The 21,446-nt window shown below is 52.1% G+C and overlaps 7 protein-coding genes across 7 annotated transcripts; 2 read left to right on the top strand and 5 right to left on the bottom strand.

Moving 5' to 3' along the window:
- Window positions 1-4,115: 4,115 nt before the first annotated feature.
- On the top strand, window positions 4,116-5,303 carry A1O5_05431 (uncharacterized protein; the record flags this gene model as incomplete). The annotated part of the gene is made up of 1 exon (XM_007746032.1): window positions 4,116-5,303. One exon carries the CDS (start codon window positions 4,116-4,118, stop codon window positions 5,301-5,303), a length of 1,188 nt encoding a protein of 395 aa, XP_007744222.1.
- A 1,377-nt stretch (window positions 5,304-6,680) lies between these two features.
- On the bottom strand, window positions 6,681-9,699 carry A1O5_05430 (ribonucleoside-diphosphate reductase large chain; the record flags this gene model as incomplete). The annotated part of the gene is made up of 4 exons (XM_007746031.1): window positions 6,681-6,724; window positions 6,824-9,362; window positions 9,417-9,574; window positions 9,681-9,699. 4 exons carry the CDS (start codon window positions 9,697-9,699, stop codon window positions 6,681-6,683), a joined length of 2,760 nt encoding a protein of 919 aa, XP_007744221.1.
- A 900-nt stretch (window positions 9,700-10,599) lies between these two features.
- Window positions 10,600-13,728, bottom strand: A1O5_05429 (uncharacterized protein; the record flags this gene model as incomplete). The annotated part of the gene is made up of 1 exon (XM_007746030.1): window positions 10,600-13,728. The coding sequence occupies one exon, from the start codon at window positions 13,726-13,728 to the stop codon at window positions 10,600-10,602; it is 3,129 nt and encodes a 1,042-aa protein (XP_007744220.1).
- Window positions 13,729-14,488: 760 nt separating this feature from the next.
- Window positions 14,489-15,837, bottom strand: A1O5_05428 (chorismate synthase; the record flags this gene model as incomplete). Its single annotated transcript, XM_007746029.1, has 2 exons — window positions 14,489-15,366; window positions 15,441-15,837. 2 exons carry the CDS (start codon window positions 15,835-15,837, stop codon window positions 14,489-14,491), a joined length of 1,275 nt encoding a protein of 424 aa, XP_007744219.1.
- A 733-nt stretch (window positions 15,838-16,570) lies between these two features.
- Window positions 16,571-17,923, bottom strand: A1O5_05427 (methionyl aminopeptidase; the record flags this gene model as incomplete). The annotated part of the gene is made up of 1 exon (XM_007746028.1): window positions 16,571-17,923. One exon carries the CDS (start codon window positions 17,921-17,923, stop codon window positions 16,571-16,573), a length of 1,353 nt encoding a protein of 450 aa, XP_007744218.1.
- Window positions 17,924-18,423: 500 nt separating this feature from the next.
- On the top strand, window positions 18,424-19,131 carry A1O5_05426 (uncharacterized protein; the record flags this gene model as incomplete). Its single annotated transcript, XM_007746027.1, has 1 exon — window positions 18,424-19,131. One exon carries the CDS (start codon window positions 18,424-18,426, stop codon window positions 19,129-19,131), a length of 708 nt encoding a protein of 235 aa, XP_007744217.1.
- A 911-nt stretch (window positions 19,132-20,042) lies between these two features.
- Window positions 20,043-21,322, bottom strand: A1O5_05425 (uncharacterized protein; the record flags this gene model as incomplete). The annotated part of the gene is made up of 6 exons (XM_007746026.1): window positions 20,043-20,192; window positions 20,322-20,824; window positions 20,913-20,943; window positions 21,004-21,052; window positions 21,140-21,213; window positions 21,272-21,322. 6 exons carry the CDS (start codon window positions 21,320-21,322, stop codon window positions 20,043-20,045), a joined length of 858 nt encoding a protein of 285 aa, XP_007744216.1.
- Between the last annotated feature and the right edge of the window lie 124 nt (window positions 21,323-21,446).

The following is a 21,446-nucleotide window of genomic DNA, read 5'->3' as shown; positions in this document are numbered from 1 at the left end:
TGTTGGAGTCCCAATATCTGCAAGGCACAAAATGCTGTTGTCGCTCCTCGAACACGCCGTGGAGGCCTCGAGACTGTAAAGCGATGAAGTAGTAGTAGTGATCCCGAGCGGAACATCCTAGCTAATGGAGTTTCCGCGGACAATGTCAGAGCATATGTGCACACCTTGACACAGGTTTAGGGTATATCCGGTGCATCGCACGGAGGAAAGGCTACACGTACCAGCGATGACCGACCCATTGTATACTTGACGTTTTGCTAAACATAACATGATACCTATCGGATTCCCGTTCTCACTGTAAACGGAGCAGTCCTGGCCCGAAAGCTTTTCGCCCTTTCCGAGGCGTCGGGTCAAATCTATTTGGATAGCAGGGGAGAGAGAGATATATATGTATTTTGACAATCGCATTGCTTGGGGTGTCACTGGGCGGAAGAGGGTTCGGAGACCACGTAGCTCCAGCGAAGATGGACGGGTCGCAGTCACCATGGCAAGATATCCGCGACGACCTAGTGGAATATTGTTCGTTCGTCAGAAAGTTGTAGCAGAATGCAGAGACTTGGTTGGTCATGTTTCTCCCTATGCTATGCACTATCGGAGCAACAAATGATCCATTGAACGTACCAAAACCCACTATTGCACGAATCGTGGAGAAGGGGTCATAGGCTGTCGTCACCTTGGTTTTAATGCTGCGTTGCGTATAAGCAGCAAAATCAAGTCTCAAGGCGATCGGAACTCCACGCACCGAATAGGATGATTCCTGCGACCAAAGCGACAGCCTCCAGGAGGAGTCTGTCCCGTGTGAGCGAGGTCGAATTGTATGCCAATAAGAACTTCATGTCCACTTTGGGTAGGGGACTGCCGGAGGTCCGGAGTCGAGTAAATGAACTGTGAGATTTGTATTATGCACCAGTATGTCGTGACCAGAGTTCCACAGCCGATTCCCTCCACGTCTGCCGTTAAAGCTTGAATGTCTTCTGGTCGAAGCTTCGATGATAGGAGGTCAACCAAATCCGTCTTTTAGCTGTAATTCGCGCCAGTGGGGCATACTCGCGTAATGGCTCGCTTCGATATATCAGACGACCTTGAATAATGTTGCAGAATCTTGCCTTTTCCCCGTGAGGCTGTTGATTACTGGAGGCCGTTTCGCCAACATCAAGTTGATACTGACCTTGAAAGTGTCTCCAGGCGAACCCAATGGCGCATGGCGTTGGTAGGGTGTCTTAAAGCGAGAATAATGAAGTAAAGTCAAATCAACCGAAATCGCCGCTTCATGTCGCACATTGCTACCTGCCAAGCCCGAATGCCACGCTGTGGCCCTGGGTCGAGACTCCGAACAGACGTGGAGTCAGTCTCAACACGAGCTCGGATGCGAGTACGGTCTCATTAAGCGGTGAAAGCTGAGGTGATGAATAGTGACAAGGCAATCCAAGCTGCCTCCAAATACCAGACGCCACGAGCCTGATCCTCAGTACAAGTGACTCGAAACAGGGAATGGAGGTCTAAATCATTGAACTGACACTCCACAAAGGATGTGCTCATTCAAGCAAAGGGAATTTCTAGGCATAGCAGCCAGTTTCATATGTCCCGTGCAAGACTGTTCCCTGTTCTAATGCTTGCATCGCTCATAGATGGCGCAGTTGGGTCGACTCCGATCGTCACACTCCCAACAATCATTTCTCGGATTCCAGCTCGTCTCCCTTAAGCACGACAAACCATAGACCCGAAGTGCTTCAAAGAGCTGAAGTCATTCCGAACCCCTATTGTCTTCGAGGCAGAACTTCGCCCATGATATCTCTATCAAGCTGACTTATGAGATCCAGGTGTTTAGTGGCAGTCACACAGATTTCCATACCGTGTCAAATACTTAGTTCCAGAGGGCGAAGTCACTTCCACCATATTTCATTGCGGTACAGCCGACAGGACTGTGATGGCCCACGTCCCTTTCGACCGTTTACGTGACAATTCCATTGTCGGAGGGTGCGAGTAAATCGGTTAGATTCATCAGCTTGATGACGTGTTGAGAGATCATGGGGTGCTGTTTTGGTTGATCCGAGCCCTTTCCTTTCCATTCTCGTCATGATCTTTGCGAGATTTTTCAAGAGCAAGCTTGAGTCGGACTTTCAACTAATCTTTCCTCTTGCAGACAGATTCGCTTGGCCATTACCTTGATAAAGCAAGTGTGCGCTCATCTGTTTTCCTGGCTTGTACCGGTTTGCAAGACCTTGGTAGAGTTATATTTGGTGTCTTCCAGCTTCGCTTCACAGACTCAGGTATGTTCACATTGCCAGCGGAAAAAGAAGTAGGGAAGTTAGCCGAGATCAGGTGGGAAATATGTTGGGCTTGGCGCTTGGGAACAAATTGTTGAGGAAAAGATCGTCAACATGCATGTCAACATGTATAATATATTGACGAGGTTTGCTGGCTTATACGGAGTCTAGCTAAGCATTTTTTGCCACATTTTTCTTCTGTAGGTTAACTTAGAGTTTAATGTCATTCAGAAGATGCTAAGAAGATAAGTGCCCATTAAGAATAGCACTATGCCTAATTTGTCTAGGCCGACCCTGATGCGTACTTGCACTTGGCACAAGTACTGTCGAATCTGCAGGCTGCAGGCGGTCAGTGCCGTCCTTTCCCTTCATTGGTTCGCGATTGTCCAGCTGTGCCAAACAAACTCCACTCCTGCCCTCCTTCCGATCCCTCGGCAGAAATTCCTCCTGTGAAGGTTTCTTCCATCCCGGCATAGATGGAGTGTGGAGGAACGTCAGCAGGGACGGCCAGGTGCCAAGCTATCGACTACTCAGTCCCGAGGAAATTAGGGAGGTCATCAGCATGTTCGAAGGGGTAGACGGAAGAACTATTGCGGACATCGGACATCTATTCCAGCAGGATAGGAGTGTCAACCCCGGGATGTTCGATAACATTCTTTGTATTTACGTCACATAGAGCCATAAATTATGGCATCCACAAAACTCCGCGATCCCCGGGCACTGGATCAGCGTTCAAGAGTTAGCCTACGTTTGAAAGCCACCAACCAAAGAACCGTCGAGCCGTCCCATGAACCTTGCGCTCGAAGCCAAGCCTAATATTGCTACTCATGCCTATGGAGAGTGAGACTGTCAATACGCTGCTTCCTTGAGACCAAGTGCATCCTTCGGAGTGGATCAAGCTACCATACAAAGAGAACTTGAGCTCGGTAGGAATCGGTCCAGTCTGTGGAAGGCTTTCGACCAGTGGACTGGTTGTATAGGGCGCTTTATATCATCACAATTACGTCTCTATGTGAAATGCCAGAAGGAAAGCTTCGCATGTATGGCGTGTAGTTGCATCTCTTTGAGCTCGGTGACAGTCCTTTGAGTGGCATATGCTGTAGCCATAGGACCTCGTGGCCTCGCCGCCGTGTCGTTTGATGCCAAGGTATTGAGCTAGCCAAGACTGGAATCTTGCTGACTAAGTAGAGCGCCCAATCAGACTAGCTATCAGGAGTCTCCAACCTCGTGAGCCACTCGGCGTCACAATGGCCGGTGCCAAGTTGGCCACGTTAAGGCGACCTCATCCTCGTTCCAGAGAGGGGCGAACCCAGCGCCGATTTACGTTGTCTTGGCAAGTGCGACGGGAGCTTGGCATTGGCTCGGACTTGCAGAGCAAGCTCGACCGACTCGCTTCAATGATTGCCCATTGCCCATTCCCCCAATTGCCTGCGCCCTTGGTTGCTTCTCCCTCCCATCCACATCATTTTTCCCCCCAAAAGCATCATACCTGCACATCACATCATATTGCCCTGCTACAAGTCATCTTCACCTCTCCCACCTTCCCCGACCTCTTTTATTCCATCTCCCACGTACTTGGATTCCTTCATGGCCGCATTGGTCAATCGCTGACAAGGGCCTCGTTGCTCTCTGTCGGCTGCACACCGGTCCAAGAAAGACCCCGCAGTTTCCAACTCTATCCAGCGGTCCAGCGGTCCAGCGGTCAACGGTGCAACGGTGCAACGGAGACTGTCAACAGCCCTGTGGGTTGTACATCCGCTGTCTGAAGCTCGCCCACTTCGCCATGAGCTCGTCATATGGGCATCTAGTGTCTTCTCCTTCCTGAGTCTGGCGAAAACCACCCTGCCAATGTCCTTCGACAGAGATCCCGAACAGCCTCCTGCTATCTTATCCTCCCAATCACTCCGGCCGTCCCAATATGCTACTCCGATCGACCAGAGCAACTTCCCATCGAATATGTCTACGTCTCCTTCGAGAGACTCCGTCGTCGCCCGAATCCAGATACAGTCGACACAAATTCCGAAGGCGTGGGTATCGCCCATCTGCGGCGCCGGCGCCGGCTTCGCCTCCGGTATCGTCACTTGCCCTCTCGATGTGATCAAGACGAAGCTTCAGGCCCAGGGCGGGTTCACGCAGAGGGTGCCGTCGAAAAATCCATATGGCGCCATACGACAACCGTACAAAGGTATCATTGGCACTGGCAGCGTCATATGGCGAGAAGAAGGTGTCCGTGGCATGTACAGAGGCTTAGGTCCCATGCTATTGGGCTATCTGCCAACATGGGCCGTCTATCTGACGGTGTATGAGAATACTCGAGAGTTCTGGTACGATCGGTGCGGCAGCTGGTGGGTGGCACGCTGTTATTCGTCCCTTACCGCCGGCGCCTGTTCCACGATCTTGACAAACCCCATTTGGGTCATCAAAACTCGGTTGATGTCCCAATCCAACAAATCCGCTACCGCCAGTGATGGAATGCGAGCTCCCTGGCATTACACTTCAACACTTGACGCCGCTCGCAAAATGTACCGCACCGAAGGGCTTCGGTCTTTCTACTCTGGTCTGACGCCCGCCCTGCTAGGTCTAACCCATGTGGCAATCCAATTTCCTCTCTACGAATTCTTCAAGATGAAATTCACTGGCTATGGCATGGGTGAACATCCACCTGAAGACAGCACCTCAAACTGGCTCGGTATCTCTGCCGCCACATTTCTAAGCAAAATCTGTGCATCAACAGCCACCTATCCTCATGAAGTTTTGCGCACTCGTCTTCAAACACAACAACGCAGATCGGCGCTCACAACATCAGATGGCATGAAAGTACAGGCGCGCTACACGGGCGTCTGGCATATGTGTAAGGTCATTCTCAAGGAGGAAGGCTGGCGTGCATTTTATGTGGGCATCGGCACAAATCTTATCCGAGCGGTCCCGGCCGCCATGACCACCATGCTAACCTATGAATGGTTGCGTAATATCATCACCCGAGCCCAGGAAAAGGGTGAGGAACTGAAGAAGCCGACTGATGGATATCCCCTATGAGGAAAATCCATTTCTTTACTGATCAACTCGAGTTTCGTCTTATGGTGTTGGAGGCGCTGGAGTCCCCGCTCAGATCTTGTGCATGGTCATTTCAGTTACTCCCATTTTCCGGGCGTCGATAATGTCTTGATTCTGGGCCGCCGAGCTCTGTTCCTACTCTTGGGTGCACTATAAGTAGACGGAAAAAGGCGTCTGGCTGCATTCTAAAGTGGGGGGACGAATTTTTTAGACGCCTCCAACCATGCTGCATGCTGAGTGGAACAGGTGGAAGAAGAGCCAGCCACCGAGTGCACAATGTTTCGTTAACCGAGTTCAACACCTAATTTGGACATGCCTGCCATCCTGAAAGACGCACCCTGCCAACACATTTTGACCATCACACTATGTTACCCAGCACCTTGCGCTGGCAAAGGAGCCCAGAAGAAGGAATCCCAGGAAAGAACTGAAGACGAAGCCATCAAGCCCATTCAGATGGTCTCCAAATAGGGCATTACTTACACGAGCTATTTGGAAGCAAGGGCGAGGAAGACGACACAGCTGTTGAATCTAGCTTGGGCTGAACTGAGCAAGATTTGAGTAGACAAGAAGACTTGAGCCACTGAGGAGGGGAAGAGGGCGATATCAGCTGGTCTGCAGAGTCGGGAGCGATGTTGTAAACAGCTCCACGCTATCTCCTGCGATTCTGGCAAGACCCTGTCTTTTATACATTATGGTCCAAAGTAGAGGAAGATGTGAGTCTCGTGCCCTAGGCACGAGAACAAGCAAGGCTAGAGAAGCAAGCTTCTGTATAAGATCATGACATGAAATGAAACCAGACCTCGTTTATTCCATCATCGTTGAACTGCGACAATGCAACGGTGCCGGGTGTAACTCGTAGATTCAGGATGAATAGCCGACATGATGGATAGACAGGCAGATGGGCAGACGGGCAGGTAGGCAAAGAGGCAGATAAACACACAGGTAGGTAGGTAGGTAGGTAGGTAGACGACTGAGAAACACGACCATAACTGTTCGATGCATACAGTGCACTACTAGTACTAGGTAAGCGCTCGTTTCTACAGGGCATTTCTGTCTTCTTATGCTATGCAGATTTCTCCGCTGCGAGAGAGTAAAGGAAATCCATACATATACAATCGTGATTGCGCCGTTTCATACTCCAACGAGCCCTGATCAAAACCAACCATGACACGTAAAAACAATGGAAGACGCGATTATTCCCCTTAGTTCATCTTGCAATCAAAGGCTGCCTTTAAGCATCCATCCTGCCTGACTGCATCAGGGGAGAAAAGGAAATGGACTCGTGTGCTAATGTTGGAAAGCAGGGCTCAGCCAGGCAGGCACGTTGATAGTTTACCTGCCTGATGACCTGGACGGGACTTAACCACTGCACATCAAGCAGGCCTCCTTATTTTCAATTGAACCTAGTGGATCATCCAGTCAGCAAGGTGTCACACAACAGGGATATCTCACCAGAGAGCATTGGGGATTTCATGAAGTCCAGGGAGGCGGGCTGTACTCACAGGCAAGCACCTTCTGTGCGTAAATATCTTCTTCCCTTTCTCCACTCTCGCTCTCCTTATCCTCTTCTTGCTTGCCCCTCATCCGTGTCTCAAGACTCTCATCGGCTATGGTATCAGGTGGTAGACCGACAGGCTCCGTCGGAAGGACTTTGGGGGAAGGCTCTTCACTGGACTCGCCACTTCCACCGAGGTGGGTTTTGGCGAGTTTATGCGTCATCAAACCAACCTGCTTGATTTCCTCACTGGTGGGGGGAGGCGTAGATGTTGGTGTTGGGATTCCATTCATGGAAGTGGTTGGGTTCCCGGCCGTGAAACTGCTTGTCTTGGACTGATACATGGGTCTCGGAATCGAGTTATAATTGCTTACACTGGCTGCGAAACCGAGGGAGGTGCGTTTCTTCGGTGCAGAGCGTTCCCGAGCTGTATTTGTGTCCGCAACCTTCAGCTGTTCTTGATCGACAGTGAACTGGATAGGCTGGGTGGCCGCCATAGTGCGCAGATAGTACATGCCGGTCTTGAGCCCCATTTTCCATCCCGCAAAATGCATGCTGGTGATCTTGCCCATGGTCGGTTCCTTCAAGTGAATGTTGAGAGATTGGGACTGATCGATGAAGGCACCACGGTCCGCTGCCATTTGCAGGACTGTCCGTTGGCTGATTTCCCAAACGGTCTTATAGAGAGATTTGATGTCTGAGGGGATGTTCGGGATGTTCTGGATCGAGCCACCATCGGCTATGATTCGATTCTTCATATTATCGGACCACAGGCCCAAATCAACCAGATCCTTCAGCAACCAAGGGTTAACGACTTGGAATTCTCCGGCAAGGACACGGCGAGAGTAGATATTTGACGTGTATGGTTCGAAACATTCGTTGTTGCCTAGAATCTGAGAGGTCGAGGCAGTAGGCATAGGGGCGACAAGCAGAGAGTTGCGAACGCCATGTTTGGCAATCTCGGCTTTTAAGGAGTCCCAATCCCACAGGTCCGAGGGAGTGACATTCCACATGTCGTATTGAAGAATGCCCTGTGAGACCGGGCTGCCTTCGTATGTTTCATAGGTTCCCTGCTCCTTTGCGAGTTCGCAAGAGGCAGTGAGGGCAGCATGGTAAATAGTTTCAAAGATTTGAATATTCAGTTGCCTGGCCTCGGGAGAGTCAAAGGGAAGACGCAGAGCAAGGAAGGCATCGGCGAGGCCTTGAACGCCCAGACCAACAGGCCGATGTCGGAAGTTGCTCTTCTTCGCTTCGGGAACGGGATAGTAGTTGATGTCAATGATCTTGTTTAGGTTGCGAGTGACAACTTGAGTTACCTCATGAAGACGACCAAAGTCATATTCACCTCGAGCCTGATCCACGAACGTAGGGAGAGCGAGGGAGGCTAGATTGCACACGGCGACTTCGTCAGGAGCTGTAAATTCGACAATCTCGGTGCAAAGGTTTGAGCTTCGGATGGTACCCAAGTTCTTCTGGTTGCTCTTTCTGTTGCAGGCGTCCTTGTAAAGCATGTAGGGGGTACCAGTCTCGGTCTGTGCCTCGAGGATCGCATACCATAGCTTCTGGGCCTTAACCGTCTGGCGACCACGGCCCTCCTTCTCGTATCTCTCGTACAGTTCCTTGAACTCGTCGCCATAGACGTCAGCGAGACCAGGGGCCTCATGAGGGCAGAAGAGTGTCCACTCTTGGTTCTTCTCGACACGTTCCATGAACAAGTCAGGAGTCCATAGGGCATAGAACAAATCACGTGCTCTGACCTCTTCCTTGCCGTGGTTCTTTCGCAGGTTCAAGAAGTCGAAAACGTCGGCGTGCCATGGTTCGAGGTAGATGGCAAAGGCCCCTGGACGCTTGTTACCGCCCTGGTCGACGTAGCGAGCAGTATTGTTGAAGACGCGAAGCATGGGGATGAGACCATTGGAGGTGCCATTGGTTCCTGCAATATAGGATCCGGTGGCACGAATGCAATGGGCATTGAGGCCAATACCTCCGGCAGTCTTGGAAATCATGGCACAGGTCTTGAGAGTGTCATAGATGCCCTCGATGCTATCTTCTTTCATGTCGATCAAGAAGCAGGAGGACAGCTGAGGTTGAGGGGTTCCGGCATTGAACAGGGTGGGTGAAGCGTGGGTGAAGCACTTCTGGGACATGAGGTTGTAGGTCTCAATAGCCTTTTCAACGTCGTCGCCATGAATACCAACCGCCACACGCATGAGCATGTGTTGGGGACGTTCAGCGACCTGCTTTCCAATCTTGAGGAGGTATGATCTCTCCAACGTCTTGAAGCCAAAGTATTGATAGTTGAAGTCTCGGTCGTAGACAATGGCAGAATTGAATTCATCTGCGTGTCTCATGACACAGTCGTGCGTCTCCTTGGAGATCATGGGGGAGGCTCTGTTGTTTTTAGGATTAACATAGTGGTAGAGGTCGGCGATGACGGAGGAAAACTGCTTCTTGGTCTGCTTGTGAAGGTTCGAAACGGCAATACGCGCTGCGAGGACTGCGTAGTCGGGATGAGTGACTGTCATATATGCTGCAGTCTCTGCTGCCTGCAAACACTGTTAGCCAACAACGAGAGATCTGGCACGAGTGGCGATACTGACGAGGTTGTCGAGTTCAACAGTGGTCACACCCTGGTAGACGCCGGAGATGACCTTCTGCGTAATGGCCGCTGCATCAACGTGATCTGGATCAAGGCCATAGCAAAGCCTGGAGACTCGAGCCGTGATCTTGTCAAACTGCACGCGTTCCTTGCGTCCGTCTGCCATGTTCGTCAGTAAAGGTGTCCGATGCTCCAGCAGAGTTCCATAGGTGGGTGGGTTGAAAGGCTTCTCTTCAGTCCTCGAGGAGAGAGAGGGAGATCATACCTCGCTTGATGACGAACATGTTGGCGAATCCGACCTGTTCTCTTGCTTTGTTCCAATGGTTCAAGGATATGTCGCGGCGGGAGCGATGGATCGAGGAGAAGAAAAAAGGACTGCACAGCAGTGCTCTTTAAAAGCCTGGAGAGTTCACAATACAATCTCTAGTTACTGTAGAGACGCAGGCAGCAGGCAGGCAGCAGAGGGCGTGAAGGGATAGTGAGGAGACCACGCAGCAAGAAGAGGGTCAACACAGCAGATATAAGACTAAAAGGGCACGACACGCGCGTTGGAGGGACTAGAACGCGCAGGTTCGCGTTTTGCAGTAAAATGCCATTTGGGGGTGGGGCGAGTTGGGCGCAGGCACTAAGACCACCCATTATACCTACCCAGTACTTGCGAGGCACTGGGAGGGAGACAGGGAGACAGCCCTATGTCATTGTTCGTCTCGCCACCCACCAACCAATGCATTGACCATGGCCACCATCAATCAACAATCAATCAATCAATCAATCAATCACCGACATCTCCAGCACCTTTGAGCCTCCGCGTGTAGTATTCTAGAGCTCGACATCGACTTGTCCGGCCCAGTCAACAAGCGCCCTGCTGTTTCGACGCCATCTAAACAAGCTGACAAATGCATTGCGACGCCAGGGCACCAGAGTGGCCGAGTCAAAAGCGTTCAGAACACGGAATAAATTTAAAGATCACCAGAACTTGTACTGTGGCCTCCCAAAGAAAGACGAGTGATAATAAAACACATTCGCTGGCTTCCGTATTCCCATCAACCATTGACATGACACCAGATCCAAGTCGAAATAAACCGCGTCAAATCCCATGCCATGCGGAGGAGCTACACGCACAATATTTGCCATCCCCTGAATCCTCCGTATCCACAAGTTTCCCTTGTCGGGGAGCAAGCCGGTTAAGGTGCCCTTTTTTTCCCTTTCCCCTTCATTGCATCATCATCAAGGTGTTGGTCATGACTATTGTCTTCGTCGCCTTCCCTCACGCTACTCATCCTTTTCACTGGGTCCCTCTCTTTCTCTTCGTCCTGGTCAATGTCGCTCCGGTTACTGCTCAGTAGACTCAAAGCGTCGGCATTGACCACCCGCAGTTTCTCCTTGGGAACCGTGAACATGACCTGGACGACACGTTTCTGTACAGCCGTCTCCACGTCCCAGTCCTCGTCGTCCTCTAGAGCGCCCTGGTTATCATTCAACATCAGTCCAGGCACAGGTTTTCTGCGTACTGTTGAAGACGAGGCGGTATTACTCGGTCCTGGTACGTCGTCCCAATCTTTCGCGCCCTGTTTGCTGCGCCAGAAGGACGATGCTCCCCCGCTGAGAGTTCTCTTTGGTGTCGTTTCTGCCATTTCGGGTTGGCCCGAATGTTTCGTTGGACTTGATTGACTGCTCTGGCTTTCGAAGGCGGCAACTCGGTCGTGCACATCAACATTTCCAGTTCCGGTGAATACCCGCCTCACGCTTCCTAAAAGGTTGAGCGCTCGTCGGCTGGATCCTGTAAGGCTGCTTGCTCGCGAGTATTTCTCCTTGCTTGGACTGTCGGGAAGTGTCCGATAGTCACGCTCTTCATCCTGTTGTCTTTGGTGATTCCGGTTGAGGAGAGCTTGGTCTTCTCCTGCCGCTCCGCCCCATCTATTCCGGGCGGACGAGAACGTTTCGGCGCCATCCCTCGAACTGTTAGGCCGAGCCGGATCAATATTGAGCGATACACTGCGATTTGACGGAGCACGTGAAAGACCGGCGCCAACGCCCCGCTCAGAATTACCCTGCCGCCCATAGCCAAGTCGGCTCATGGCTGTTGCTGCCCCTGAAAAGAGAGCATAACCTGCACTGGTACTTCTCTGAGAAACGTTTCGCGACAAAGTCCCAGCCACGGATCTTTGATATGAAGAGGTGCTCACAATACTCTTTTCGGAGAGGTTGCTGCCAGTCCTGTCAGACTTCTCAGGTGAACCACGCCCCGTTGCTTCTCCGATGGCTGGCTGATTGCGGAACTGAGAAAGGTTTGAATATGTCCTGCTATGCGCCTGACTTGTACTCCTCGACAAGCTCATGTTTTCGGCTGCTGATTGCCAATCATCAACCCATCCTTCCACTTCCCTCTTGCGCTGTGCTGCGGCATCGTCCTGTCGAGCACCGTCCGTGGTGGCCGGTGGGTCTTTGAATGGATCGCTTGCGACAGATCCTTTGTCGTCTGTAACCTTGGGAGTCTTCGTCCGCTTGAAGGAGCCATTTTGACTCCCCTCATCCTCTTCGTCGATACGGAAGACCGCTCCTGGTCCTGTAGGCGGGTGCTGATTGAAGGGTTGATATGTCATCGCGCCTCTAGCATTCAAACTCTTTCTCAACCCCCTGGTAGGGCTTGGTATCTCCATCTGGACACCGGTGCGTTCAGCATACCGAGAGCTATTGCTCTCGCTATTTTCTGATGCCTGGTTCAGTTGACCCTGCTGATCTGGTGCGGACAAAGGTGCCCAAGGGAACGGATTTTCAGAGCTCTCAATTTTTCGTTCCAGAGCTGCAGCCCAGCTGGCACTCCGCATGGCTGGATATCTCTGATCGTCCTCGCCTGGTGGGAGAGGCGTGTGATAACGTTCAGCTCCCAAAGCCAGTTCCCGCAGTTCTTTCTCACGAAGGGCTCGTCTTGCTCTGAGTCTTCTGGAATATATGAGCCATACCATCGCCACCACCACAACTGCTGCTAGCCCTAGACCTAGACCTGCACCCAAGCCTGCCTTTTCCGAAGTTTTCAGCCCTGAAGCCGACGACTGGGCACTTGTCGAGCTGGGTGAGGAAACTGCAGGGAATGGATTGCTGTAAGTCGTCGTCCATTCAAAGGTTGTTGTATTCAAAAACAGAATATTGTCCAGGACATCGCGTCTGCTCTTTGACGCAGATGAGCTGATCGGATAGCCTCCGGAGACCATCATGACACCACCCGGTAACATGGCTACTGCGTGGCCAAATATGCCCTTGCTAGGCGGGAACGGAGTAGAGGACGACTTAGGAACACTCCATGTCCAATCCCCTTGACCTCCATAACCTTGACCAAGTTCTAGGACCACCAATTGAGGTTGCGCCGGCGTATTGATATCTCCTACCCAACCTCCAAGCACCACGATCTTTGAGCCGTCCTCGGTCAGGATCGCGGTATGGCCAGACCGTGGCTCAACTGCGTTTGCTGCTTGTGCCGCTTCGACGAACGCCCAGGATTCTTGAGGTAGTGAGAATATTCCGAGCTGAGACATGTTGATGAAGGCATTCTGAGTGTGGCCACCCAGAAGGACAAAATTCTGCTGCTGAGAAAGTCCAGCGCCTGAACCATTGGAAAAGGTTGGTGTCAAAGGCGTTATGGTCAGGCCCGCTTCCGCAATCGGCGGAGCTCTGGATCCAGTCAACGACAGTTGATAAGGAGCGATTTGGCCAGCTGCTGGATCCGGGGCGATAGTAAGCATCGTATTTGAGTAGGTGGCTTCCGATACCCAGTCCATAGCATTTGAGGACGCGTCATTAGGACACATTCCACCAAAGACGTACAACGAGGCATCATGGCTGGACGCCGTCGGAGAGAATATGAAGCCAGCCGAAAGATACCGAGGACTCAGTGTCCCGTCGGTCGTGGTGAGTGTCAAAGAAGTCCATGTCCCGTTCTTGAAGTCGCCGGCGAAGGTATACCTGTACAGTCCCAGATCTCCTGCAGAATCCTTACAATCGCCCACCAGCACCGTTATGCCCGCATCGTCCGGAAAGGTTATAAATGCCTTTGGGGCTGTACTAGACAGAAATGGCAAGGCATTGAAGAGTTGTGTCTCCGAAGAGGCCGAATTGAGACTGTCCGAAGTATTCAGAAAGGAGAGAGAGAACTGCGAGGAGGAGGGCTGCGGAGACAAGATATAGGCGACGGAGCCGTCTTGTGCCAGCACAACTCGAGTCGGATTGTAGGGCAGCTGTTGTTGTGCACATGCGGGTGCCACCCAGCACAGAATCCCGACGAAAGAAGGCAGGAGTAGCAGTAGTAGAGGTAGCATGTTTCGCACGGTCGGAGATCAGGTCATCGTCGGTGTCAAGTCTGAATTGTCATCTGGACTGGCAGACAAACCCATCTGCAGCCTTCCGAGATTTCAGATTGTCGAGGTCGAGATTGAGGTTGACCCGTTTGCTCTCGGATACACGAAAAGAGGAGAGAAGATCGATGCGGGGAGTACGAGGGTATATCAGAAATACTCAGCAGGATGCGGAGGGAGACTGGGCCCTTCGAAGGCTGGCCGTGGAAATCGCCTGTGGTCGTGGTCTGGTGATCGTGGGGCGCAGGCTGGGGTCGTGAGGAGTTCATGCGTGTAAACAGACGTCTTGACGCCAGCCACACCAAACTCAAGGCTTGAGTCCAGGGTCTCTTAAGCGAATAGTGGCTGCACGAGCTGCTGGATGTGCTGGGGCAGTGTTGATGGCGTCCAGTCGGATTATGGAGGGGGCGCATGGAAGGTTGCGCCATCTTCAGCAACGCGGTTTGGGGCAATCGGAGGTGGACTGGCCATGTTTAGATCAGCGCGTCGCCATGGCAACCGCGCAGGAGAAAGATTGGCGAGATGCATAATGCGCACTAATGAACGAACCCTTGTAAACCCTCACTCTATACCACCAATGCTTTGATGACTGCTTTTTCTTTTTCCGCAGACCAGAACAACTATCTAGACCCAAGTGGGGCAAGACCCAATTGGCATCAGTTTGTCTCTGTCTCATCTGCATCATGCTGTTGTACACCATCTCCTCCCGATAGTCGACTGTGGTTTACTTTGCATCCGCTGCCCCATTCAAATGCTCCGCTACCCTCTCAGTTGTCGCTGTTGTTCCGCTCCCTTTCACCGGCAACATAGCCTTCAAGGGCGGCAATAGACTCCTGGCTGTTTCTCGAGATTGCTGTGCAAGTAGAGCATCCATAAGCACCAATGCAGACATAGCCTCCACAATTGGCACCGCTCTGGGCACAACGCACGGGTCATGGCGCCCTTTAGCCTCCAGTACGCCCTCCTCTCCATCGAATGTCGCCGTCTGCTGCGCCTGTCCAATTGTGGCCGGAGGCTTGAAGGCAACTCGGAAATAGATATCTTGTCCGTTTGAGATCCCACCCTGGATGCCTCCAGAATTATTGGTTTTCGTCGCCAGTTTCCGCTTCGGTGTCCTCTGCCCTAGTGGCACTTCAGGTGCTGCGATGAATGGATCGTTGTGAATTGATCCAGATATTTCACATCCTCCGAAGCCCGATCCAATTTCGAACCCTTTGGTGGCGGGAATGCTTAGCATGGCATGTGCGAGCTCTGCTTCAAGTTTATCAAAGCAAGGTTCACCCAGGCCAACAGGGCAGTTCCGAACGACACAGGTAACAGTGCCTCCAATGCTGTCCTTTGCGTCGCGGTGCTTCTCAATCACCTTGGTCATTCGCGCAGTCGCATCTGCGTCCGGACAGCGTACGGGCACGAAGGAATCAACTTGCTCTCTTGTGATTTCCGATATTAGTGAGAGAAATGCAGGGTTCATGGCAGGACTAGGGTGAGTAGGTGTCGGTGGGAACAGATACTCGGACCCCACGGAAGAGACAAAGGCGACTATTTCAACACCATGAGCCAGTGACAGATACTTCTCTGCAATGGCACCTGCTGCAACTCGGCCTGTGTGAAAGTGTTAGCATCGAACCATGCGCCTTGGGGACGGCAAGATGGATTGAAAGAGGCCACAAACACACCAATCGTCTCCCGTGCACTACTCCTCCCTCCTCCACTACTCGCCTTAACCCCATATTTCTCCAAATAGGTGAAATCTGCATGACTCGGCCTGGGATACATATCCATCGTCCCGCTCCCGTAGTCTTTGGGTCTTTGATCCTCATTCCTCACCATCATCATGATTGGTGTACCTAGGGTAATACCGAATTCTGTACCCGAGTGGATCTCCACACGATCTTTCTCGTTTCGCGGAGTAGTAAGAGCTGACTGCCCCGGACGGCGCCGGGTCATCTGAGGTTGGATGTCTGACTCTGTGAGTTGCAGACCGGGAGGGCAACCGTCGACGATGCATCCTACAGACCGACAGTGGGATTCTCCATAGGTGGTCACCCGGAAGTAGCGGCCCCAGGTTGACATGGTTGGCTGTTATTGGGACCTAAAACTCTACAGCCTTGAGAGATTTGTGGTGTGCCCTCCTTTGTGGAAGAGAATTTTCCCTGAACGGATACTGAAGGCGGAAAAATGGTTAATAGAAGTAGTGACTCAGAATTGAAGTCAGGAGGAGTTGTGAATGTGGCAATGCTGGCGGATCCGGCTTCCGACTCAGCTTGCTGGAGACTTTCGAATAGTCGTAAGTCTTGAAACTCGCCCGGTAAAAGTCGAGAGTGGTTATAAAAGGCTGAGGTTCATCCAGCACTTTATTGCTCCCGTCATTCCGCAGATCGGAGTAGTCAGGAGAAAATTCAAAGGACCTGAACTTCTAAATAGGAAGCTCAGCCGAGAACCTCGTAGCCTTGTGGAATCACAGCCTCGCGACTCGAAACCAAGGAAAACATAAGTCATTTCATCGACCAGACAAGAGCCACAAAGGGTTGATCCTGTCGGAATTCGTGCTGTCACCTGCCTGAGTGCAACTAAGCTAGAAACCCATCCTTTCATCAGCCCTCGTCTTCGTGCTTGATTCCAACATTTTTATCCTCCAGATGCACCCTTTTCAATCAATACCTCATTGCATGTTGTCTGATCTCAATTTTCATTTGGCAATGGAGCTGAGTCTCTCGGACTTCACCCTGATGTAATATGGACCGTAGATCAGAACAATTGTTTTTCAGGGCCCCTTCTGTCCAAAGGTCATGATAGCTTGCAGAAGCTAATAGTCGTCGCCCCGACTCACAACCTCTTTCACCGTGGGCCTAAGCAATATAGTGTGCTCGAATTGGGCTGTGTAACTGCCCTTGGTATCCACTAGCGGTGGATATGCTTCCACAATGCCTGAACTAACTAGATTATTCAGTCCGAGCAAGTACTTCTCCTGGCCCAGTCTGTCCAAATACCGTCGGCACCACGGAAGAGTTCCAAAATTCTTCTTGATGACACTCAGCAAACTCCTTGCAGATTGAACACGCAGGGGGACATTTGGCGCATCAGAGCGGAGCGCGTAGTGAGAGACTTCCAGATCATCGGTCACGTATCCACGGCCAGTCGATCCGAACGTCTCGATTGCGAAGATCTCGCCCTCCTCCATTTTTGTTTGATCATGGCTTTTGACAATGGGAACGGACTTGCCGCCATGGATGCTGTGTTGGACAATATCGTGCCCATTCAGATTTCGAATGGATTTGACAGGGTAAGTCTTTCCATCGAGCTCGACTTCATATGACTCCATGACTTCCTGGATCGCACCGCCGATGTCGCCAACCCGCACATCGATCCCGGCCTCACGCACACCGGTGTTGGTGGCGTCCTTGACCGCGGCCAGGAGATTGTCGTATTTGGGATCAAATGACATGGTGAATGCGGAATCGACAATCCTGCCATTGACATGAACACCAAAATCGACTTTCATGACGTCCTGCTCTCCCAGAATCCACTTGTTGCCTGCGTTGGGGGTGTAATGTGCCGCGATATGATTGATGCTTAACCCTGTCGGAAAGCCTACACCGCCCTTGATATTGTCACCCTCTTCAAGTCCCCAGTGCCCCGTGAGAGCGCGAGTGCCATTTTCAATCCCCTCCGCAATCTCCGTGAGGGACATTCCTGGCTTGATATTCGCCTGCGCCCATTTACGCACTTGGCGATGCACTTCGGCACCTTGGCGGTATTCTTGAAGGAAATCGTTGTTCATACGGTCAAGGTGGCGCTTTTCCTCGTTTGTTGTGCGATATGCGTTGTGATCCTTGTATTCCACCTCCTGGCCAACAGGGTATGTGTTGTTAGGGAAGAGATCTTTGAGGGGCACGCGGGGCGGGTCAGATTGGACCTTTGCGGTGGCCTTCTTCTTCTTTGGCTTCTTCTTTTTCTTCTTCTTTGCAGCACCACTGGCAGTGTTACCGTCCGCGCCTCCGGCATTGGCGGTGGCCTCGTCATCCTTGTCATCGTCGGAGTCATCCTGATCTGATAAATGGCCGTTGACGCCGTTTGTACCTTTTATCTGAGGGTTTGGTTTCGTGGTGTTGCCATTCAGAGCGAGCTTTGAGAGCTCGTCGGCCGTCTTTGCCGCCATTTGGATTGCAGGAAGCAGGGCAGCAATGGGGCAGAAAATGTTCAAGAAAACACAAGGCTGAAATAATGGACTGACACAAAAATGGCGGCGAGGGTGGCAGGCAGCGAGCGGCACCGGAAGAACTGCGGCAATTGCGGCCAAATCTCAAAAGTCGCCCGCTGCGCTGCGTGTCGCCCGAAATTGAAAGACGTCACGCACCCCATTACCACTATTTGGTTCTTCTATCATTTTTGCCCTCTCTACGATTAATTCACTTCACCGCTCTTTCACCAATTCAGCACTAAATGCATCAAGTATGAGGCATGATCGTTCGCTCAGTCCCATTGTCCACATATATTCACCTCGGTCTTCCCATCCATCATGCGCGTCCCGCCCTAAAATGTTCGTTTCCTCGAGAAGCTCAAGGAGCACGAGGCCGACGTCCCTTCTCACACTCCCCGTACCTCCAACAATCCGCCGGTAATCTTCCTGTAAACCACTATGATGTCCTCAGACTCCCCATGCAGGCCACTCCGGCCGAACTCAAACGGCAATTCTACGTTCTCTCCAAAGAGACACATCCGGATGTAAACCAGAGCGATCCCAAGGCCTCAGAGCGCTTCGCGCAGATAAGCGAGAGTTATTCCGTTTTGGCAGATCCGGAGAAGCGAAAGAGGTATGACCGTGATGTCATGCGGGCTCACCATCCTCACCATCGTGGCCACGGCAGTCATGGCCAAAAATCTCAGGGAGGGACATATGCGGGACACAGACCGGCCAGCGGTTTAAGCAAACGACGAAGCGCCTTCAAGGGGCCTCCGCCATCATTCTACGCACACGGCGGTCCATCCGCGCAGACACAGCAAAGAGCTGAAGCCCGCACGGGGGCCCAGCAAACCGCAGGAGAGGATCACACAGCTGGCACTTTCAACGCCGGCGCATACTCGGAAGGGGGCCCGGCCTTTGATGCCCGCCCGACGTTCAAGACCCAGACACACGAAGACTACCGCCGCGCTAATCGCCGAGCGGCAGAGCTGGCGGCGGCACAAGCTGCAATGGAAGAAGACAACTTCTGGGCCCGCTTCATCATCGTGTCTGGAATCATAGTGTTGGGCGTCTCTATCGGTACAATAGTCATCCATATGGCTAATACACCTCGAGGAGGCGGACTCGTCCGAGGAGATGGCAGTCGAAGGGATGGAGCCAGGAATGAATGGACGAAAGGCTAAGAAATCATCGACGCCCAATCTTCCCACACAGGAGCTACAGATGCGAACCCTCAGGGGCGAGAAAGGCAGCATTCGCACAGCCGGCCGTCGAGGTAGCTTGCCCCTAAATGAGGCTTCGCGCAAGGGACTGGGATTTTTGATTTTGTGTTCCATGGTACGGAGGGAACATCCACACTTGCAATACGGTCAAGTCAAACTGGCGTAGGGAGATGAGCTCACGACAGACCGGAGTCTAGCAATGCGTATGGGAACGGAAAAGGAATGAATGGGGGGTAGACGAAGGAGTTGGATGTACATATAGCGTAAATGTGCGCATGGGAAGGAGATCGTATGCGGACTTCGCGGGCAGCGTCTGGAGTGGACATGGACGAGCATAAAGGGGAACTGGAGAATATACATGGGGATATATATACGTCGCCTTGCAAGCATGTAGCCGTCTCAGCGTTCCTCGACCTTCATAGAATAGCCTGAGTAGAGTGTGACCAGGGACTCGGGATGGAACAGTGCAACAGTGGGAGGCAGTCCATGTCAGAAGAGGCGTAGAGGAGCTTCCTGGGACAGACAGTAGGAGCGAAAATCACGATGGGCATTGCTCTTCTCCGCTCTATGCTAACAAGTCCACTGGCCACAATCCACTGCACCCATCTTCTGCTGTCTGTACAAGAGAGGCACTCACATCCGCGCTCAAAGCTGAGCAGGATGGGAGCAACCTCCCCACCACCGTCACCACCACCACCACCCAATTTTCGGTTCCCCCGCATAATGAGAAAGAGTAGGTACACCTTTCTTTCACGCGTGCTCCATCCTAGGGCATGTCACCCATCCGGCCGCGCCCGCAGCAGCCCCCCATTGTCCACCCCTTCTCCGGGTCGCGGTCGCTCTTTCCTGTCTCGATTTTGACGACGGGGCCCCTATCCCTCAAACGTGAAGCTTGCGCCGACCTTGTGCGCTGCCTGATTGAGGTTCTGCGTGTCCAGAGAAGCGCCCAGTCCCAAAGTGACGCCTGTGCCGAGCTTGACATTGTACGCCAGAGCAGCAATGCCGCGGTCGTTGATCTTGGCCTGATGACATTACGTAGCGTTAGCAGCGATAATGAAGGCGCCGACAGTTGGACCGGGTGCATCAAAGGGCCAAGTATAGCTGCTGTTGAAGTATGTGTGTAGGGAGAAAGGAGAAGGGGAAAGACGGACCTTTGCAAAAGAGCTGGGGTCAAGCTTGTACTTGGTGGCGACCTCCAAGCCGACATTGCTTCCTTGTGTGCTGTCCCAGGTGGCCTTCGCGCCTGCCTCGACTTCAGTGTTCACCTTGTGATAGTAGCTTGCGCTGAACACGGTCAAGTTGTTCGTCGCCGTCACTGCGGCAGCATAAGATCCCTGAGAATATCCTGCTGCAAGAGCATATTTCGTGATAGCGGCCTTGCCCACGTCATACCCTCCCTCAGCACCGATCAGGAATCCTTCGTGGCCCAAGGTGACATCGAATGTGGCGGTGGGGCCCTTGAACACATCTGTGAAAAGACGGGTGTGGATGTTGGGTTGTTTGTAGAAAAGATTGAGCTTGCCGCCATAGGTGGATTTCGCCGGGAGGTAGTTGGTGAGGACCTCGGCTTTGAGGCCCTTGGTGATGTTGTCTTCTAGTTCGAGTTTGGTGTCGAGGCTATTGGAGGTAGTCCAGGTTTGAGTCAAAGTGAGGCCTATCCGTCAACATCCCCGGGTCAGCGGAGAAAGAGAGTCATTGAGGCCCAGATGCGCAGACTGCTTTCCAAGGGACAGGGGACGAACCAGTGGCCTTGTCGGTGTATTTCCCTTCAATCTTTCCGCTGCCGTTAACATGTGATATTCTCAAGCTGTCTCTTGTTATCGAGATGCTCACCGAGCCAGAGATGGGTCCATCGTGCGCGGATTTGCCCTTGACGTTGAAACTGGAGGAGACCAAGACGAATTAGAACACCGACGGTCGTGTCTCTCGTTTACCCGAGAGGATGGTTGTTCGGAGGTTTGGTTCTTACACAACGCCATTCGGTGCCTTGGACTTGACCTCGAGGTTTGCAGCAGTAGTGTGGTAAAAGTCCTTGTTGAGGAGCTGTTCGAGTGGTTAGCGAAGGCCACTGCTTGTTCGAAGAGTGGAGGTGAATGCTCACATCATTGGCAGGCTTAGCGATATCGCTGAAGGGAACAGGAATTCCAGCCATGATGGGTAAAGGGAAGAGCAAAGAAGGAGTAGGTTAAGATAGAGAGCAGTAGAGGAATGAGGAAACAGGGAGAGACAGACAGGGACAGAGACGTTTGTAACAAGTAGACGGCAAAACAATCAAT

The sequence above is a fragment of the Cladophialophora psammophila genome (genome assembly GCF_000585535.1).
Source record: "Cladophialophora psammophila CBS 110553 chromosome Unknown aczJe-supercont1.7, whole genome shotgun sequence".
Lineage (NCBI taxonomy): Eukaryota > Fungi > Ascomycota > Eurotiomycetes > Chaetothyriales > Herpotrichiellaceae > Cladophialophora > Cladophialophora psammophila.
This window is presented reverse-complemented; position numbering and strand designations above follow the sequence as displayed.